At 41.1% G+C, this 22941-nt stretch overlaps 1 protein-coding gene across 1 annotated transcript; it reads right to left on the reverse strand.

Annotated features, from left to right (window-relative positions):
- Nucleotides 1-1653: 1653 nt before the first annotated feature.
- On the reverse strand, nucleotides 1654-22899 carry gpia (glucose-6-phosphate isomerase a). The gene is made up of 18 exons (XM_067436289.1): nucleotides 22662-22899; nucleotides 19126-19216; nucleotides 16504-16572; nucleotides 15071-15190; nucleotides 14678-14761; nucleotides 12116-12262; nucleotides 11913-11984; nucleotides 11788-11832; nucleotides 11655-11708; nucleotides 11470-11530; nucleotides 8697-8740; nucleotides 5630-5782; nucleotides 5415-5544; nucleotides 5247-5323; nucleotides 4989-5117; nucleotides 2598-2673; nucleotides 2445-2511; nucleotides 1654-2073 (listed from the first exon to the last, which is right to left on the reverse strand). The coding sequence occupies exons 1-18, from the start codon at nucleotides 22778-22780 to the stop codon at nucleotides 1950-1952; spliced, it is 1662 nt and encodes a 553-aa protein (XP_067292390.1). The 5' UTR covers nucleotides 22781-22899; the 3' UTR covers nucleotides 1654-1949.
- Nucleotides 22900-22941: the final 42 nt, after the last annotated feature.

The raw sequence follows: 22941 nt of genomic DNA on the forward strand, positions 1-22941 counted from the left end.
ACAACATTTTGTAAATAAGGCCCCAGGACCAAAACAACTGTCGAATCATCCTACTTAAAAACACTCAAATGTAAAAAATAAAAAGAACTCCTAAAACCTAGTCTCATGTAGCCAGAGCTTAAGACTGATGGCAGAAGGTCTGGACTCTGTCTCAGCTTTCATTGGTCAAGGACCGCCCAAGAGGACGTTTGACTGACATGTAACACAACCAATCACAGTTTGTTTTGTTCAGCGTCATGTTTAGGGGGATGAAAATGTAAAGTAGTTGTCCCAAAAGAAGGTATGCATTGTCGTCACTTCAGCAGCATCATGACTGGGTTTAATATGGAAAACTGCAAAAACACAAAAAAAATTCAAAAAAAAGTCACATTTTTCATATAGGTAGGTCTATCAATGTTTTCACACACTATATATATATATATATATATATATATATATATATATATATATATATATATATATAGTAAGGAAAATAAGTATTTGAACCCTGCTATTTTGTTCAAGTTCTCTCACTTAGAAATCATGGAGGGGTCTGAAATTTTCATCGTAGGAGCATGTCCACTGTGAGAGACAATCTAAACAAAACAAAAATCACAATATATGATTTTGTAACTATTAATTTATTCTGATAAAGCTACAAATAACTATTTGAACACCTGTCTATCAGCTAGAATTCTGACAGTCAAAGAACTGTCTGCCTTTAAAATGTCCACCTCCACTCCATTTATTATCCTAAATTAGATGCACCTGTTTGAGGACATTAGCAGCATAAAGACACCTGTCCACCCCATACAATCAGTAAGAATCCAACTACTAACATGGCTAAGACCAAAGAGCTGTCCAAAGACACTAGAGACAAAATTGTACACCCCCACAAGGCTGGAAAGGGCCACAGGGAAATTGCCAAGCTGCTTGGTGAAAAAAGGTCCACTGTTGGAGCAATCATTAGAAAATGGAAGAAGCTAAAGATGACTGTCAATCTTTCTCGGACTGGGGCTCCATGCAAGATCTCACCTCTCAATGATCCTAAGAAAGGTGAGAAATCAGCCCAGAACTACACGGGAGGAGCTGGTCAAGGACCTCAAAAGAGCTGGGACCACCGTTTCCAAGGTTACTGTTGGGAGTACACTAAGACGTCATGGCCATTTTTAAAACTCAGAACACATCTTCCTTTCTTAAGAATGACTTCAGTGCCGTTCATTGTTCTTTTCTTAGAGAAAAGCATAACTCAGTCTTCCCGAGTCGCGGTCAAAAGCTGATTCAAAAGACCGCCATTCGCCAGCTTCTTTCTTTAAAAGTAGCATGCAACTCTGCCGTCATTATGTTAAGCCCGCCCACCAACTCTACACATGATGTGACTGGCCTGACCAGTTTGGTTTTTACAGCTCAGAAGTCTATTGAGAGTTGCTTGACCACAGCAGATTAGATTTGCTGCCGCTAGGGTGCGCTAGATTTCTAGGCTACTGATTTTCATGAAATGCAAATGAAACATGGCTGAAATTCCTTGCTACTAAAGAGAAAGATGGGCTAGGGATTCACTGAAACTGCTTATGGAAACAATTCAACAGGTGCCGGATCTGGAAGGTGCAGATCCATGCAATGGACACTTAACTAGTCATCATTCATTGAATACATGTTTCGGAAAACAAAAGCCAGTGTCAAATAATACATTTATTGTGGTTGTTGGTCCAAAGGGGAACATGAATCCATCTAGTATGTGCAGTGCATACAGATACAGTCGTCTCATACTGGTCCACAGACACATGAATACAGTCAAATCTTACACCACACAACAATCTCATGGCTTATAGATGACAGACATAAAGTGCTCATCCTCCTAGTCTAGGTTTACCGTCTGAACTATGCCAAGCGGAATTACATAATTCACTAATCTCATTGGATAAGGGGGACAGCAGAGGCGGGGTTAAAGCAGTGGTGTCAGGAAACATTTAACAGCGGTTCTTCTTGAAGAAGCTGATGAGTCCATTAGTGGAGGAGTCGTGGGAATGAACCTCTGCATCGTCCTGCAGCTCAGGTTCGATCTTTTTAGCCAGTTGCTTGCCGAGCTCCACACTGATGGGACAGATGAAAATGTGTCAATGTACAGATGCTGGAAACTCTTAACTTCACAGCATAACGTTAAAAATCGCTCCGCTCCTTAAAAAAAGACCAAGTCCACTTCTTTTTGGCTCCTCTCCTCTAATTGCTCCATTGTGGTAAAGAGCGGCAAATATCAAACCAATGGATTTTATCCTGATGGATAAAGCCCAATCCGACATTTGTCATAGTTAACAAAACCGTTTTACTCAGTAAATTTGGTTGCAAGCGCTCCATGTTGACTACAACATCCACATTTTGTCAAAGATCTGATTGGCTATTTTGTGGCATCGATCCATTTTTTATTAAATAAACTGGAGCTGCAAAATACTTTGAATTGGACTCACCCCCACTGATCATAGCTGTTGATATCCCACATCACACCTTGCACAAAGATCTTGTGCTCATACATGGCTGAAACACATGGACAAATGAGTGTAGGGTCTACAAAACACACATCTACCGAAGGAAGTAATGCCATAAGACGTCTTGATACTCACCAACCAGAGCACCAAGCATGAAGGGTGAGAGTTTCTTAAAGATGATGGAGTTGCTTGGCTTGTTTCCTTGGAAAACCTACAAAAACAAGTGTCATTATACAATCAAATCTAATTTTACCCTCCTTTTCATTCAGAATGAAAATGACGTTATCCGAACATACCTACTTCCCTACTATATAGCAGGCAGAAACGGAAAGAGTAGTACAGTCTTGTTCAAAATAATAGTAGTACAATGTGACTAACCAGAATAATCAAGGTTTTTAGTATATTTTTTATTGCTACGTGGCAAACAAGTTACCAGTAGGTTCAGTAGATTCTCAGAAAACAAACAAGACCCAGCATTCATGATATGCACGCTCTTAAGGCTGTGCAATCGGGCAATTAGTTGAAAGGGGTGTGTTCAAAAAAATAGCAGTGTGGCATTCAATCACTGAGGTCATCAATTTTGTGAAGAAACAGGTGTGAATCAGGTGGCCCCTATTTAAGGATGAAGCCAACACTTGTTGAACATGCATTTGAAAGCTGAGGAAAATGGGTCGTTCAAGACATTGTTCAGAAGAACAGCGTACTTTGATTAAAAAGTTGATTAGAGCGGGGAAAACCTATAAAGAGGTGCAACAAATGATAGGCTGTTCAGCTAAAATGATCTCCAATGCCTTAAAATGGAGAGCAAAACCAGAGAGACGTGGAAGAAAACGGAAGACAACCATCAAAATGGATAGAAGAATAACCAGAATGGCAAAGGCTCAGCCAATGATCACCTCCAGGATGATCAAAGACAGTCTGGAGTTACCTGTAAGTACTGTGACAGTTAGAAGACGTCTGTGTGAAGCTAATCTATTTTCAAGAATCCCCCGCAAAGTCCCTCTGTTAAAAAAAAGGCATGTGCAGAAGAGGTTACAATTTGCCAAAGAACACATCAACTGGCCTAAAGAGAAATGGAGGAACATTTTGTGGACTGATGAGAGTAAAATTGTTCTTTTTGGGTCCAAGGGCCACAGGCAATTTGTGAGACGACCCCCAAACTCTGAATTCAAGCCACAGTACACAGTGAAGACAGTGAAGCATGGAGGTGCAAGCATCATGATATGGGCATGTTTCTCCTACTATGGTGTTGGGCCTATTTATCGCATACCAGGGATCATGGATCAGTTTGCATATGTTAAAATACTTGAAGAGGTCATGTTGCCCTATGCTGAAGAGGACATGCCCTTGAAACGGTTGTTTCAACAAGACAATGACCCAAAACACACTAGTAAACGGGCAAAGTCTTGGTTCCAAACCAACAAAATTAATGTTATGGAGTGGCCAGCCCAATCTCCAGACCTTAATCCAATTGAGAACTTGTGGGGTGATATCAAAAATGCTGTTTCTGAAGCAAAACCAAGAAATGTGAATGAATTGTGGAATGTTGTTAAAGAATCATGGAGTGGAATAACAGCTGAGAGGTGCCACAAGTTGGTTGACTCCATGCCACACAGATGTCAAGCAGTTTTCAAAAACTGTGGTCATACAACTAAATATTAGTTTAGTGATTCACAGGATTGCTAAATCCCAGAAAAAAAAAATGTTTGTACAAAATAGTTTTGAGTTTGTACAGTCAAAGGTAGACACTGCTATTTTTTTGAACACACCCCTTTCAACTAATTGCCCGATTGCACAGCCTTAAGAGCGTGCATATCATGAATGCTGGGTCTTGTTTGTTTTCTGAGAATCTACTGAACCTACTGGTAACTTGTTTGCCACGTAGCAATAAAAAATATACTAAAAACCTTGATTATTCTGGTTAGTCACATTGTACTGCTATTATGTCAGTTTTGCAAAACATTAGGTGAAAAGATTCTGAAGTGTGCATAGAAAGGATACTTTACTGTCCAATAAGGCCATGGGAGAAGATTTGTAAATGATGGGTAAGCGATGCACGTCACATGACAGTATGAATATTTATTGGATAATTTCTCGAATTCACATCTACAAACTTTCTTGAGTTTTGCTACTCTTTTACCTTCATAGTTAACTGTCTGAAAAGTTTTATAACGTGTGTTTGAATTGGAAGAGTTCAAAAATATGTACTAAAGAGTGCCACCAGGAACATGTTTGGGAAACGCAAATTAAAGCGGTCTTGGCAAGCATTGTTGATTCAAATTCAAATTTACTGTATGACCTTTGGACCACAACACACTGGTGGAAGCACATTAACGGCATGTCCACTACGCACCAGACTACACCTCAAACACTCAGCCAGAGGTCTCTAGTAGGATGAAGATAAACTTAGCAGGACAATGGGTCTCCAGGAGCAAGGCTGAAGACCTCTGCTCTAAACAGATACTCTTTAGATACTGTCCAGAGAGTTATGTATCGATTCTATATTGAAAATCATGTATCGCTCACTTTATGGGGCAAGAGTTTCTCCAGTGCATCCCCAGACAGCCCAGCCCCCTGGAGCTCTTTCTTGGCCTCATCTGTGGTCTTTCCCCTCATCAGAGCCTCCGTCTGAGCCAGGAAGTTTGCCATCAGGATCTATCAGATTCATAAAATTAGAGAATGTAATGCAACGCTTAGACAAACACTGACTCAAATAACATGAAATAACATCTGGGGCATCATATGACCAAGATAACCAGAAAACAAAGAAGTAACTCGGCGCACCTTATGATGCAGATTATCTCTGATGGGATGCTGACTCTGAGCAGGAATGAGGAAGTCTGCAGGAATCAAGCGAGTGCCTGCGGAGATAAAGATCCATCATGATAAACGCATCTCAAATGGACATTAGAACAAGGAGCTAGTCCACAGGGGAGGTTTAGGGTCACAGACCCTGGTGAATGAGCTGGTAGAAGGCGTGCTGTCCGTTGGTTCCCGGTTCTCCCCACACAATGGGTCCGGTGTGGTAATGCACACGAGTGCCCGACTTGGTGATGTACTTCCCGTTGGACTCCATATCTCCCTGAAAGATCATCAACAACTTAACAGAGTGTCCTACTATCAGAAACAGTGACATTTCATCATTTCCTGGAACACGTCAGACCGACCTGTTGGAAGTACGCAGCGAAGCGGTGCATGTACTGGTCATAGGGTAGCATGGCGTGTGTTTCGGCCTGGAAGAAGTTGACGTACCAGACGCCGAGCAGGGCGAGCAGGACTGGAGCGTTCTGCTCCAGAGGGGCCGAGCGGAAGTGGTTATCCTAAAAGAAAAATACCACAGAGAGGTTACTCCCAGAAACGCTTAGGGTGCTTTCACACCTGCCTCATTTAGTTCGGTTGAATCGTACTAGAGTTCGTTTCCCTCTTTGGTGCGGTTCGTTTGGTCAGGTCTGAAAGCAGCAATCGCACTCGGGTGCGCACCAAAAGCGTACCGAGACCTCCTTGAAGAGCTGGTCTCGGTACGATTTCAAACGAACTCTGGAGCGATTTGTTTGTGGTGAGAACGTGATCCGACCTCGAACAGAACCAACTGCAAAAGTACTGATCATTTTTGGACTGAACCAGCTGCCGTAGTCGGCTGCGCTGACATTGTGTGCATGATATTATTACCTGATAGATCGTTGGCAATATTTTCGGAAGATGAGCATGTCAAGAGTTAATAATTAATGCACGGCTCCTCTTGAAGTGACGAGCGATGCACGCTCGCCGTCTGCAGTGCATTAGACCGTTGTTTTCACGTCGCATCCGCACTTCATTATAGAAATGTATTGTTTGCATACTGTGGTAAATACACACAGTGTAGTAGATTATGGCCAGGGACAAAACCAGCCCGCGCAGTCATCTCTCCATAGTGTTATTATAGTTTGCTGGCTTTGCCTCTTCTGTTGGAATTTTCCCACATGTAAATTCTGACCAATCGAAAAGTAGTTTAGGAAATACGCCATGGCCAATGAGTGATGTGGATGTTGTCACGTGTGTGCGTTTTGGTTCGTTTCAACTGGTTCGGACCAAAGCAATCAGTGTGGTGTGAAAAGGAACCAAAAAAGCTGAAAAATGCAACAATGTATAATTGTTTGCCCTTGGTTCGGACCAAATGAACCGAACTAGAGATGTGAAAGCACCCTTAAAGGGTTACTTCAGCGATTAGAATGTGGCTTTGTATCAGTAGAAACCCGGGAGTATTTTCGAATGATCGTGCCTCTCATATCCTCTTGAGATGAGATATTTATACCGTTTATTTCTGGAAAAAAATGTATTCCGATGACGCAAATACAGGTCCTTCTCAAATCAAAAAATTAGCATATTGTGATAAAGTTAATTATTTTCCATAATGTAATGATAAATTAAACTTTCATGTATTTTAGATTCATTGCACACCAACTGAAATATTTCAGGTCTTTTATTGTTTTAATACTGATGATTTTGGCATACTATGGCTAGTTTCCTGTGATTACTTCCTGATTAATTTTCGTATAAAACTTCCATTTGTTGGTGAAATTATCGCTTGTGTGACGTTGTTCCAGAGAGGCGTGTTACAGGCGGGTTTTAGTGAAGCGTTGAGGAGCTTCTGGCCCGACAGTGGAAACTATATTCTCCCAAAAGAAGGAAATGATTCTGAACTTCCTGAAATGAGTCGTCAGTAATTCCAGTCTTACTTCCTGCATGAACCTACATAGGTTTGTAACAAATCTGCCTAATTCCAGACTATGGTCTTCTTTGGCTGTCTGTGAACAATGTCTACTTTGACCCTCATACACTGAAGTTGCAGTGTGGCCAATCAGTGAAGAGCAGACCAATCAGAGCAGAGCAGGCTTACTGAAAGGAGAAGTTTAGGAGAGACTGAATCCTTGATCAAACCTTTTTTTTAGACACTAAGGGTGCTTTCACGCCTACCTTGTTTGGTCCGGATTTTCGGACTTTTCAGTTTGGTACGAACCAGAATTACAGGTGTGAAACCTCCCTCAGACCACGGTCCGGACCAAAGAGACGAAATTTGGTCAGACAAAAAGAGGTAGTGTCGGTCCGGACCAAACTGAACAAAGGTTCGGTTCGTTTCTTGCGTGAAAGCATTTTCTGTATAGTTCGGAGTTTCAGACCATTTACAGGAAGTTCTGGTGTAGGATTAGTGAAAACACAGATTAAACTCACAGCACATGCAGTGATGGAGCGCAGCATTTTAAACAGAACCGCTTGTGTAGTCAGCTCGCCTGAACAGCCCGCTTTGCTTGACTATTTATTTTCGAGCCTTATATATATATATATTATTTCTCATGTCTGTGAGATGTAGCCTATGCTGAGTTTCAGTTTATTTATGAGACCGCTCCAGTTCATGTGCAACGCAAATGATCGCTCCGTCACGGTTTGTCTGCTATATTATTTATTAAAGCTTATTTATTAGATTCAGGCAAATGATGAAACATTTATGAAAATTAAGATACAATTGATACAAAGCTTTCTACAAAACAAAACTTAATGAAGTGGTCAAAATCATTTCTGACCCGATGTCTTTGACATATATTGCACATCTGTGCGCGGTTCATAATCAATATAGCCTAGATACAATTTAAAAATAACATTATAATATTTAAACATAACTATAAAACTAAATACATTGTTTGGCTCAAAAAGTGGCCTAGTCTTCTCCTCCTTTCCTGTCTGCGCCGATAAAATGTTTGCACGACGAGGATGTTCATTTGGTGAATTTGCCTTGAGTATAGTTGGTGCTGCAGAGAGTAATCCCATAATATTAACAGTATGGGCAACGATATGCGTCTGTTCATTCATTCTTGTCAAAGTTAGCCGCTGAATTGACAACACACTGACGTCAGACGCACGTCCGCTAACAAACCAATCAATGTTGAGATGCAGCCCACATAGATGATGACGACAGGACGCCAGTGCCTCGTGTAAAGTTCTTTAGTGCGCTCACATGACTGCAATGTGAAAGCAAACCAAAACTAACCAAATGGATAGAATGTATCAAAACACAAACTTTGGTTCGAACCTTAGTGCGGATAATCAGGTGTGAAAACGCCCTTAGAGAAACTAACTGATGCTGTAACGTGTATTATGAGAACAGTAAAGAGATTTTTCAATGGGCCACTTTAACAGTGTGGAGCGTGCGGTGTAGAGTTATTCTCCTCTTGTATACTGGCATAATATTATTGTGCTTACCATCCAGTGAGCGCCAGCTAGAAGTTGCTCAAAGTTGTCGAAACCTACAAGAAAACAACAAAACGATAGTTACTGGAACATCTATTAGTGCAAGATGCTGCACTACTGGGCTGTCAAATTAGATTCAGGCCAGAAACATACTCTATACAAGAACACAAACATGAATGTCCAACCGAAACACAGAAAGGGTGCAGCTCATATATAAATATCCGTGCAGGACTCCAGACCATCATTGGAGAGCCGTTCTACAGATGGTGGAGCTGAGGGCATTTTGGTGGCGCTACCTTTATGGTTTCTGTGAAAGAACCCTCCGGCCACCATTTACTAGGATAACTTTCCTCAATCGCCCAATCGGTTCAATCCGCGAGTCTCAACCAATGATGCACTGAAGCTACACAAGGCCCTCCTCATTTCCATGTTGCACACGGAAAAGTTAAAATAAATGAATCAATAAATCTGGGAATAAAAAAATTAATGCAAAAATAAATATAAAAATACTAAAATTAACAAATAAATAAGTTAAAAACTTTTTTTTTAAATGTATAAAAGCAGAAAATAATAAATTAAGGAAACAATAATACAACATTTTATTAAAAATAAATATTTGATCAAGTCGTTATTTTATTATGAGTTTTCCTATTATCACATTTATTTATCTATTTACCCGTTTATTCATTTACATATTTGTATATTCATTTATTTATTTATTTTTAGGTTTGTTCCTCCATACTCGGCTTCCATCTACTGGTTATAGCTGTAATTGTATGTCTTAAATTAAAAGTTTGTTTGCCATGAAGCGTTAGTTTTCCCACATTAACAACCACATTAAAAATGAACATTAACACTGGACAATATTTAAAGCTTTGAAGCGTTGTAAAAAAGTGTGAAGCAGTTTAGAAAGTCCTTAAAAAGTTCTTGAATTTCACTCAAAAGTGTGCATGAACCCTGAAATTAATGTCAAAACATTGGATTATTTCTGCGACCGTGTTTAAAGTCACTACATTGAATCCATGGTGAATGTGATTTTTGTGGACTGGAGAGCCTTATATAACCTGTTCAATAATGGCACAATATTATATATCAGAGCTGTTTGATATCATACTTAAAGAATACTACAGCAAATTTAAATGAACACTAGAATGGAGTCAGGAGGTTGAAAGGGAGAAATTTTGCAAGAATAATATATTTTTGTAAAGGTTCAGAGTTGGATCTAGTTAACAAACCATGTTTTTGGGAATAGTGTTGACAAATCATTCACAATAGGACCGGTATCATGGATGAAGAAAGTAGATAGGGTCAATTATTATTTAACGTAGGGGTGGGCGATATCTTGATATTTAAAATATATCGAGATATTTTTTCAGCTCGATATGGATTTGGACATATCGTATATATCGATATATTGTTTATATTTAATTCTGATTCCGCCACTTTGCTTGTTTGCCTTCTCTGTGTTGTGCTCGCGGAGCCTCGCGCGCCTCTCGCCTCTTGCTTTGTTCCCCCTCCCCTCGCGTGTTGTCTCATTGAACACGGCTGCTTCCACAACCAGGTGAGGATTAGTTATCATGTTGACAAGCGCGCACGTTGTTCAGGACTCAGTTTAGAGACCATGTTTTCCTTCTAACACAACTGCTTGCTAAAATTCATAAAGAAATATTAATGTTCATCATAGTTCAAATCGCAAGTTTCACCCACAGTCAGGTGATTGACACTACTGGTGCGAGACGCGGTCGCGATCATGCCAGTTTATATCTGTGTCTAACTGATCGCATAGTTTTCGGTTAAAATGTCAAAATGTTCGCATATCATTTGAAAACATTTAAAAAGTATTGCAATATCATTACTATTATTATTTTGTCAGCTTTATCACGGGATTATGATTAATAGGTCTATTCACGTTTTAACCAAGAGGGAAAAACGCGACATCCCGGGTGTCCTGAGACACAGTGCTCTTCTGTAAGTTGTACTGTATCATATAGCCTACCTTCTGACATTCATATTTCGTTCTGTAACTGGAAAAGAAGTTAAATTCAGCTCATGTGTAGCCTACATGATCTGCATGATGAGTTTGAATTTTGTCAAACTCATGACAAACATCACTGTTTGAATTTTGATACAAATTTAACAGGAAATGGTGTTATGACAAAATCAGTTTATTAATATCTCAGTCATGCCCCCATCTTTCAGCAAAATGCTTACTGTTTACTTTAACTGTAAAAGGAGTCTTTGATTCATCTTTTGAAAGCATGAAATAAATGAAAAGAAGGCAATATTATTTATTTTCTTTTACAGTTAAATTATTATTATTTATGTAATCAGGGAGTTTTTTTTAAAAATGTCGCAAAAGCACTTGACTACCTCTTTGCACTTCAATTTAAAAAAAAAAAAAAAGTTTTTGTGGTATTTGGCATATTTGTTTTTGCTGTAGTTTTTAGGGGGTTATTTTTCCTGTAAAGATATCGAGATATATATCGTATATCGAGATATAGCAAAATATATCGAGATATATTTTTTGCTCCATATCGCCCAGCCCTAATTTAACGTTGACTTTAAACCAGTTTAACTTGCTCAAACGACAGCAGTTGATCTGTAAGAACGAACTGACCACAGAAGACTAATGGCCATGATAATACCGGTTATAGCACCTCCTCTGTTGATGCTGAGAATGCGACATACTCTACATTTGAATTGAGTTAATTTTCGCATAGGTATACATGTGTTCATTGCATACAGCATGTTTCAGGCCTTATGGGACTTCACACAGCAGACATACCTATGTGCAGTGCAATGGACAAACCGATAGCCGACCACAGCGAGTAGCGCCCGCCGACCCACTAAAACATGAGCATTAAGCATCAGAAAAACACAATCAATATGCCAATTCAAAAAATTATATGGCATTTAAACATAACTAGCAATCATGCATTCAGTCATTACATTCTCGTCAAGAATACTCACATCCCAAAACTCGAACATGTTGTTGGTGTCGATACCAAAGTCCTTGACTTTTGGCTGGTGAGGAGACAGGCAATGCATGAAAGTTTCGTACAGTTAATCAACTTTACTGTTAACACTGACATAATGTACTTACTCCATTTGTGGAAAGAGCCACAAAATGCTTGGCCACGGCAGACGTCTGAAAATATACAAACACAGATTTAGACCAATGGAAACGTTTAATGTAGGAGAGTTACAGCGGTTTGTAAAGGTACTGACATCTTTAGCGGCCTTGAGGAACCATTCTCTGGCCGTCTCGGCGTTAGTGATGGTCTCCTGGGTGGTGAACGTCTGAAGGGTAGAAAATATGAAGAAATTAACAACTACTTCTGTTACAATCTCTGTTTAACATAAATGTCCAGCGCTGCACAAGACTGCGCTCTTGACCGTCATTTCAGAAAATGGTCATTTCAGGTTGTGACCTTGGAAGCGATGATGAAGAGGGTGGTCTCGGCGTTAAGCTGGGCGAGGGTCTTGGCCATGTGCGTGCCGTCGATATTAGAGACGAACCAGACATTGGGTCCTCCTTTAGAGTATGGCTTCAGGGCTTCAGTCACCATCAGAGGACCCTGAAGAACCAATCAAAACAAACATTACACACACTATATTTGTTATGATTACCAGATTTGAGGCCTAGCCTTTGACACGTTCCACACAGCGGAAGAGGCGACACTTGATATGATAAACACATCCGTGACTATAACGATTAATTACACTGTAAAAAAAACTATTTAAAAAAATAAGTTGCCTGGTTGAATTTTGAGTTCATTGAAATTAAAATTTTTAGTTAATACAATGAACATTTGAGACTCGACAGCCTTTATTCAAATGTTATTAAAAGATTTTGAACGCATATTGGGTAATTTAATTTTTTAAGTTTTAATTGTGAAGACGCAGTGATCTTCATGATTTATCACAACGTTTATGTGGTTCAGATACATTATTTTAAGTTTCTTTTCATTAAAACAATTTCCTTCATTGTATCAACTCAAATTTTTAATTTTAATAAACTCAAAATGTTAAAGGGTTGGTTCACCCAAACATGAAATGTCTGTCATTAACTCCTCCCCCTAATGTCGTTCACACCCCCAAGACCTCCGTTCATCTTCACACACAGTTTAAGATATTTTAGATTTAGTCCGAGGCCTTTCTGTCCTTTGAATGTAAGACTCTTTTGAAGCGTCAACAATACATTTTGGTCCAAAAATAACAAAAACTACGACTTTATTCAGCATTGACTTCTCTTCCGCGTTTGTTTTCAAACCTCAAATAAAGAATCAAACGGTTGTGAATCAGCAGATTGATTCGTATCGCCAATGTCGCGTGATTGCAGCAGTTTGCCGGTTTAACACGCGATCCGAATCTTGATTCATGACCGTTTGATTCTTTATTTGAGGAACACGGAAGAGAAGACAATGCTGAATAAAGTCGTATTCTTTGTTATTTTTGGACCAAAATGTATTGTCGAAGCTTCAAAAGAGTCTAACATTCAAAGGACAGAAAGGCCTCGGACTAAATCTAAAATATCTTAAACTGTGTGTGAAGATGAACGGAGGTCTTACAGGTGTGAACGACATTAGGGGGAGGAGTTAATGACATCAATTTCATTTTTGGGTGAACTAACCCTTTAAAGGCAACCAGGTAACTTACTTTTTTAAAGGGGGGGTGAAATGCTGTTTCCTGCATACTGAGCTTTTTACACTGTTAAAGACTTGGATTCCCATCCTAAACATAGACAAAGTTTCAAAAACTAATGTTGGACGTTTGATGGAGTATTTCTGTGTCAAAAATACTCCTTCCGGTTTCTCACAAGTTTCGGCGAGTTTTTTTCGAGTATGGCTCGGCTTGACGTTAATAGATCGGAAGGTCCTTGTATGGGCCGTACGGGCTCTTCTCCCGGTAGGGCGCGCGCGCGTGACTAGAGCACGCTGTAAACAGTCTCTCAGGTGCAGATCCAGTCGTCCGTGAACACTTATGACGCGCCGCGCTCCACTTTATTCCTATGGGTGACGTCGAGCGACTTCAACGCTTCAGCACAGCATTCTGGGAAGGCAGCGCTGCATTTGAACCGATTTGAACGCAGAAATGACGGGAAGCTTCACAACGTCGCTTCAGTCGCGTCTCAAAGTGGATTTACACGCCACTGCTGTCACAGGACTTCACCAAATCATACCAAAGAAGTGTGTTTTTGACGGAGCGGTCCCAGCGATAAAGGTTCGGTCCTGCTTTGGAAGCAGCCGGTGAGTAAAACTGCTTCAAATGTCTGTGCTGTCGGCTATCGTCACGTGAGTAAACATCAGTAAACGACACGATCGCGTGCTTCGTCATTCAAATGCGCTAACAGTTACTCCATTGCTGTTCTCTGTATAACGTTACACTAGTCTGACGTACAAAACCGTTTTGCCGCATACAATAGTCCATAAACCGAATCACGTCCTCATAAACTGAGAGTAAAGACACACAAATGTTGACAGGCCACTAAATACAGTCCATCCCACAGAGACGGACGTCCTGCTGCTGCTGTTTCTCCTGTTCAATTTATTTCAGCCTCAGATTTGATTCTGGATCATATATCTATTAGCTGAGATCGATAGCGATGGGTTTCTCCACGCTTGAGGACGTCACCGCTTTGTTCGCGCTCGTCATTCTTTAGCTCCGCCCACACGACACGCCTCCAGGCGCTCGTTTTTTTCCGGAAAGACTCGGTACAGCCCATATTTCTTTTATAAATATAATAAAACTAAAGACTTTTCGGAGATATGAAGGATGCAATACTACTCTATAGGTACTCAAGATTGACATGAGATTGACTGAAACTGAGTGTTTCACCCCCTTTAAGTTAAAACAACAAAAACATTTACAGTGTAGTTTTATTAAACTCTTCTTTCTGTTGGAGCTGCCCAATTAAGAGATCTCCATATCATCGGTCTTTGACGACGCGTTCAAACACCCATTGGCTTTCGGGAACCTCAGGATAAACTCACCAAGTCAGAACCTCCAATGCCGATGTTCACCACATCAGTGATGGCTTTCCCACTGAAGCCTCTCCACTCGCCACTGCGCACTTTCTGCAAAATAATACACACATACACAAATGACATCATTCAGGCATTTTCAGTCAGCTGCCTTTAAAAATAATGATCAATTACAATGATCAAATAATTGTTAATTATGTTGCTTTCAAACACATGGTGAACTCTAAATACCAAGATGATTTTAATGGTTTGTTTTTGCCTCCATGGCATGCATCAAAACAGTTTATTGCACTGGAATGCATGGATTATACACTACTTGTTCAACAATAAATCCTCATTGGGGGAAAAATAAAAAGTGTAATATATAACAAGCGTGTTGTTTTTACATGAACGTTCACTCACATGGCAGAAGGCCTTCATCTGCTCCAGGACTCGGTTCACCTCCGGCATCACGTCTTTCCCGTCCACCATGACGGGAGTGTTGGACCGGTTCCTCAGGGCGGTGTGGAGAACAGCACGACCCTACAAACCAACACACAGCCCTCAGGTTTAAACATATTAGCTACTATGCTCCCTCTGTATTTTGACATTTGTTACAATTTCTTGTCAGTTATGTTTTTCTGAGGTGTTCATTTATATACACTGATCAGGCATAACATGATGAATTGTATGTCCTAATATGGTGTTGGTCCCCCTTTTTCAAGGACTCCACTAGAACCCTGAAGGTGTGCGGTGGTATCTGGCACCAGGATGTTAGCAGCAGATCCTTAAAGTCCTGTAAAATTGTTAGGTGGGGCCTCCATGGATCGGACTTGTTTGTTCAGCACATCTCACTGACGCTCGATTGGATTGAGATCTGGGGAATTTGGAGGCCAAGTCAACACCTCAAACTCTTTGTTGTGCTCCTCAAACTATTCCTGAACCGTTTTGTGCTCTGTGTCAGGAGCATTATCTGCTGGAAGAGCCGCAGCCACCAGGGAATACCGTTTCCATGAAAGGCTGAACATGGTCTCAAAAATGCTTAGGTAGGTGGTGCGTGTCAAAGTAACATCCACATGGATGGAGGACCCAAGGTTTCCCAGCAGAACATTGCCCAAAGCATCACACTGCCTCCGCCTTCTTCCCATAGTGCATCCTGGGGCCATGTGTTCCCCAGGTAAGCGACGCACACACACCCGGTCATCCACGTGATGCAAAAGGAAACGTGATTCATCAGACCAGGCCACCTTCTTCCATTGCTCCGTGGTCCAGTTCTGATGTTCACGTGCCACTGTTGGTGCTTTCGGCGGGGTCAGGATGGACGCCCTGACTGACCCCATACGTGACAAGCTGACAGCTTTCTATCAGAACCAGCATTAACTTCTGGAGCAGTTTGAGCTCCAGTAGCTCGTCTGTTTGATCGGACCACACGGGCCAGCCTTCGCTCCCCACGTGCATCAATGAGCCTTGGCCGCCCATGACCCTGTGGCCGGTTCTCCGCTGTTCCTTCCTTGGAGCACTTTTGATAGATACTGACCCCTGCAGAACAACTGTTAGTGGGTGGGACCGGGAATCCCACCCACTAACAGGAGCCGTGATGAAGAGGCCATCAGTGTTATTCACGTCACCTGTCAGTGGTTTTAATGTTATGCCTGATCAGTGTCACAACAATACAGTCTGCAGTTTCAGAACAGCCAGTGACAGAGAAATAAGGGGCTTAACACAACTTTCTGATATGCGTCAATAGAAATTTAGAGATTATATATTTGATAATCATAGAAGTGCATCACAACATTTCAAACCAGACTGCTCAGTTTATGTCAAATCTCAGGTAAATGTTTTTACTGAGATATTACCTCAGTGAAGTTGATCTTTTCTCCCGCAAACATCTTCTCTCTGGCGTCTTCAACGCCCACTGATCGTGCCTAATCATGAGGAAAGAAAACGGTTCATGTGACTCATAACTTGTGCAAACATGCATACAAAGAGCTATACAAACACCAATGTGTATTTTGTCTTGCTGTGAATACTGAGAAAACTGCTGCATCAGAGTGATTCAGTTTCTCAATCGCTACTCTGATTGGCTGAAGACAGACTGGCTCAGAAAGGCCTTCATTGACACCAATGTCATTTCCTCTCTCAAGACCCATAAAGGCACTAAAGACGTCGCTACAAAGCCCATCTCACTACAGCGGCTCTACAATCATTTTATCAATTGACGAGAATAGCTTTTGTGCGCAAAAAAACGAAATAATGACTTGTATAGTGATGGGAGATTTCAAAACCAAGCTTTGAACGGTTATGAATCAGTGCAGGGGCGTTTTTAGGATTTTCATTTTAGGGGGGCTTAGCCCCCATTGAGGGTAGCCTATGGAAAAACAATTCACACTTTAGTTCGGGGTCCAAATTGTGCTATTAACTAGCTTACAAACATGCATACCCATAGGATATTGGCTGTTAATTATTACGTATAAAACTAATATTAATACCTTATTGCATGGCCATTTTGTAGCATACATGCATTAATCATACCCAATAATGTTGGCAGGTTTATATTCACAGAGATCCCAAATGTTAGGGGGGTTCAGTAGCATGGTCCCCCAAGAAAATTTGAATTCTATGATCTACATATGTGCATTTTAAGATGTTCTGAAGGCCAAAAAATTAGATAACAATAGCTTGAAAACCATTTCACTGGGCAGTAGATTATTTGTCTTTCTCTGTTTTTATCTTGCCCTGACTCTTCCCCTCACAACGCTGAGCTTTGACTGATATAGGCTAGACTAGTTTTTCCATTTTCGTCAGCGAAGAAAGTACAAATATGGTTTAGGCCTAAATATTAACATATATTTATATGTTTTATGAATAATTTTCTTAGACATGTTAATTTTCTGTTTATTAACGTTTAAGTTTATTAAATTAATTCACTATATTAACTGATTCATTACTAATATGCCCAATACTGAAAAAACTGAGATTTTTTTAATTTACTGAAGGTTACAAATGGAATTATATTAATTTACAATATAAACACATTCATTATCAATATGCCTAATCTGGTGAAAATGGCTTTGTTAATATTTCTTGTTCGTTAATTAGGCCTAGGCTATGAATCACAGGCATATTTTCAACTCAAAATAACGAAATTAGACAAATGATTATTCATTTGCCTGAATATTTTTGTCTATTGTTTAACATTTCTAACTTAAAGCAGCAGCTGTCAGACATAAATGTTTATTTCAATTGCTTACATTTCTCCCACTTTCATTGTCGAGTTGCGCTCCTAAAATTCGCGCTCATGGCCTCAGCAGTTTCTGTTTGAACATTAAGCCCGCCTACACTGATTTGATTGGTTTTCTCAAATATTTTGACATTGAGGAGCGGTAACAGACCAATGAGGCTCAGATTTACACACACACACACACTTCTGCTTCTGACGTGCGCTCTGCTCGGCGCCGCTGCGGCAGCGAATTGAAGAACTCAACACACAGACAGACTAAAAGACGGGACGAAGCCTAAGCCTGCCACCAGTTTCATATGTTTTAAAGGTTAATCACATATTTTTTAGGGGGGCTGCGTGTCAAACTGCTGAAATCACGTGACTTTGGTGAATCATGAATCGATTCACTGATTCATAACGGTTTGAAGCTTTGTTTTGAAATCGGCCATCACTATACAAGTCGTTATTTCGTTTTTTTCTGCACAAAAGCTATTCTCGTGTCTTCATAAATGATTGTCGAGCCGCTGTAGTGAGATGGGCTTTGTAGCGACGTCTTTAGTGCCTTTATGGGTCTTGAGAGAGGAAATGACATTGGTGTCAATGAAGGCCTTTCTGAGCCATCGGATTTACACACTAATATCTTCATCTGTGTGTGAAGATGAACGGAGGTCTGACGGCTGTCAAACGACATGAGGAATTAATGACAGAATTTACATTTTTGGGTGAACTAACCCTTTAAATATTTTCAAAGGCCTAAAGATTATTTCCATTTTTGCAGGTACAGCATACTAGTTTTAAAGCGAGCACTTACACCGCATCTACACCGGACACGACAAAATCAGAAATACTATAAGAGTGCAAAAAAATTTATGGACAAACACAGATTCTGGACAAGGATGAAACGTTACAGAGCACGTGTTGAACGCCTGAGTTCACTAATAAATAAAGTGCACTTTGAAAGGTTATGTAAAGAACAAACGAAACTGACGTATACTGCGGTCTTAACCTCACACCATGTAAACATTACACCACTCGCGTGTGTCCCAGTGACACGGTTCACCTCATACACACAATCTATTTCCAGCAGCTTTTAGGACACATGCATTAAGCCAATTAACATCTGGAGAGGGACACACACGAGAGGTTAAAGATGCTTAGCTGGACTAAAGAGAGATTACGGAGACCGCTCCGACACCACACAGCTATCACTCTGAAAAAGCAGTCTGAAGAGGAGTGACGTGAGGACTGTAAACCGTACCATGTCGAAGAGCATCTTCAGCACTTCTTCACTGATGAGGTTCTTGGAGTAATCCAGCAGAATGTCTCCATCATCCGTTGTCAGCGCCAAACTGCGCACAAGACGAGATCACACACGCGGTTAGGATATACAAGAGCTGTATTATTGTTTGTTTGATTTTGCACGGATAATCCAGAAACATCCTTCAAGCGTGGTGTATATGCAAGTGTCAGGATCTTAGTGATGTTTAGACTGGGAAAGAGAAATAAACAGATGAGGAAAGATAAATGGGCCATTTGAGAAAACATATTAGGCCCAGCCGGCACACAGCGCTCATATAATAAACACAGACTCTCGGACTGAGGCGCGCCACGGGACTCTGGAAATTAAATCATACATTTGTATTAATCTTTCCCCCCCTCACCACAATACTCCTGATCTAACAAAACTGAATATTGGCAATATAAACTGTAATATATTTTATTTTAAACGACATTGATGATGCATTTTTAATAATAACAACTAGCATTTTTTCTTGGATGCCATTATTTGAAATAATATGGATTAATTAAATTTATTTTATTATTGTCTGTCTGTAGATTTATTTATCCATGGCACATGCATTTTTATTTTTTATACGTGTTGTCGAATTACTTTTTTTCATTTTTTTGTTTCTTTATAAGGTAATGTTTAATGCATAATGTGGCCAAAAGTTGAGGAATCCTATACTGGTTCACTATAGGCTACTGTCCTGTATATGATCGGTTTACCTTGTGTTTGGGATTGAAGTTTTAATGGTGAAAATTTTGGATTTAGAATGTATTGGCAAATATATTGATTATTGGCTTTAAAATATAAAGAATAATAGAGATCAGCCAGAATGGTCATATCGCTTACAGTAACGATAACTGTTAGCACAGACAAAGGCTGCCAAGGTCATTTTTGGGTAGGAAGATTTTCCTCCTAATTATAAAATAAGAACTTATCATTTAGAAAAAAACATTTTATAAACCAATATATTTTGTGTATTGACAAAAATTATCATATAATTTGTGGATGGATGGAATGGACAGAGAGACAGACGGGCGGGCAAACCGATGGGAAGATATATGTGTGGATGGATGGATGGACAGACGGATGGACAAACGAATGGGATGATGGATGTGTGAGTGGACAGGCGGACGGATGGACAAGCAGATGGATGGACGGATTGATGGTTGTCTGGATGGACAGGAGTATGGATGGATGGAGGGGTAGATGGATGGACAGACAGACAGGTGGACAGACAGATGGGTGGATGGATGGATGGTTGTCTGGACGGACAGGAGGATGGATGGATGGACGGATGGATTGATTGATGGGTGGGTGGACAGACGGGCGGACAAACGGACGGATGGGTGGATGGACAGACACTTGGCGGAAAAACGGATGGGATGATGGATGTGTGGGTGGATGGATGGACGGAAAGACAGACAGATGGGATGATGGAGGTGTGGATGGACAGACAAGCGGGTGGATGGTTGTCTGGATGGACAGATGGACAGGAGGATGGATGGGTGGATGGATGGACAGACGGACAAACAGATGGATGGATTGATTGATTGGTGGATGGATGGATGGACAAACGGATGGATGGGTGTCTGGACATTAGCAGATGGGTGGATGGGTGGACAGACAGACAGACAGGAGGATGGATGGATGGATGGACAAACGGATGGATGGGTGTCTGGACAGATTAGCAGATGGGTGGACAGACAGACAGACAGACAGGAGGATGGATGGATGGACAAACAGATGGATTGGTGTCTGGACATTAGCAGATGGGTGGGTGGATGGACAGACAGACAGGAGGATGGATGGATGGACAAACGTATGGATGGGTGTCTGGACATTAGCAGATGGGTGGATGGATGGACAGACAGACAGGAGGATGGATGGACAAACAGATGGATTGGTGTCTGGACATTAGCAGATGGGTGGATGGGTGGACAGACAGACAGACAGGAGGATGGATGGATGGATGGACAAACGGATGGATGGGTGTCTGGACAGATTAGCAGATGGGTGGACAGACAGACAGACAGGAGGATGGATGGATGGACAAACGGATGGATGGGTGTCTGGACATTAGCAGATGGGTGGATGGATGGACAGACAGACAGGAGGATGGATGGACAAACGGATGGATGGGTGTCTGGACATTAGCAGATGGGTGGATGGATGGACAGACAGACAGGAGGATGGATGGACAAACAGATGGATGGGTGTCTGGACATTAGCAGATGGGTGGATGGATGGACAGACAGACAGGAGGATGGATGGACAAACAGATGGATTGGTGTCTGGACATTAGCAGATGGGTGGGTGGATGGACTGACATTAACAAATAGACAGACGGATGGGTGAACAGACAGACAGACAGATGGATAGAAGGGTGGATGGATGCACAGACAGATAGACGGGTGGTTGTATGGATAGATGGATTATTGCATCATAATTTAAATGTATTACATCAAAGTGTGCCACATCAGAAAGAAAGATCTCAATTAATTAAACGGATTAAGTAATAAATATAAAATTGATTAATATTATTCACTCACTACACGCTGAGCACATAACTCACAGAACACTGATACAGTTCTGCAGTGAGTGTGTGTGTGTGTGAGAGAGAGAGAGAGAGAGAGAGTGTGTGTGCGGAGAGGCACGTACTCCATGCTGCTATAGCGCCCTCTGCTGATCAACACCTATAAACCCTCGACTCTGAGAATGAATGAGTACTAACACACACACACACACACACACCTTTATGAACACACTCAATAATACACGAGCATGTAATCCAGAGCAGCTCATACCATCTCTCAGGAAAAGAGTCGTGTGAACACGCGGCACATACAGAAGTCTCGCAGTAGAGGATGTGATACTAACACTTTATGAGATTGCATAAGCAGCGAAAGCACTTGAGAAATAACTGACCATGAGCATTTAATGAAATAAAGTCCTTCCACAAAATAGTACACACGCTTCCACACGAGAGCTGTGTGATAAGAGCACGTACAGCTAAAACACACATGCTCAGTCAGCAATGACCTTGTTGTGTGTGTTGCTGCTAAAATGGATGCGTTTACACTGATTTAAAGCAAAGGCAACAGTTAAACATGCCATCAGTGACTTTATACGAGAGTAAATGAAGGTCTAAAGCAGGTGAAGCAGTCCTGAAGGCGGAAGCTGGAGCTCCTGGATATCGGCCTGATGTGCCAATAATAACCTTGCGACATCTGCGTGGAAATCAAGGGTAACATGTAACGCGCACTCTCGTGATATGTGCTTATACACACTAATATATGCCCGAATATTACATTGCAAGAACATTTAAGATGCCATCTTACTAAAATAGTGCATACATTGAGATATGTGTTTATATAGGCCTTAATAACTTAGATGTAAGTGCTACTTCTGCGATGCGCGACGTATGCGATGCTGGCACGCGCTTGATGAGATGAAACATGCATCAGCGCTCGTGCATGTATCGGAAGCTCGTTTGATGTGCGTTTCACCTGAACTTGTTGAATCTGTCAGAGTCGGCCTCGAACATCTGCCTCATGTTGAGGTTTCCTGCGTTGGATTTGTACCATTGCTCCAGTTTGCGGTAGACCGGGTCGTTGTTGAGCCCCATGATGGAAAGATACCGCTGTTCTTCGGTCCAAAGCTGCTAAAGTGACTTACAAACGCTCACGCACTTTAGTGAAGAGAAGCGTGAGGAGGAAGTGCAATGACAAATCCTGACAGACACGCCCCTCACGGCGGCAGCGAACCCTGCGTAGCCCCGCCCACCGT

This window comes from Pseudorasbora parva, chromosome 25 (assembly GCF_024679245.1).
Source record: "Pseudorasbora parva isolate DD20220531a chromosome 25, ASM2467924v1, whole genome shotgun sequence".
Taxonomy (NCBI): Eukaryota; Metazoa; Chordata; class Actinopteri; order Cypriniformes; family Gobionidae; genus Pseudorasbora; species Pseudorasbora parva.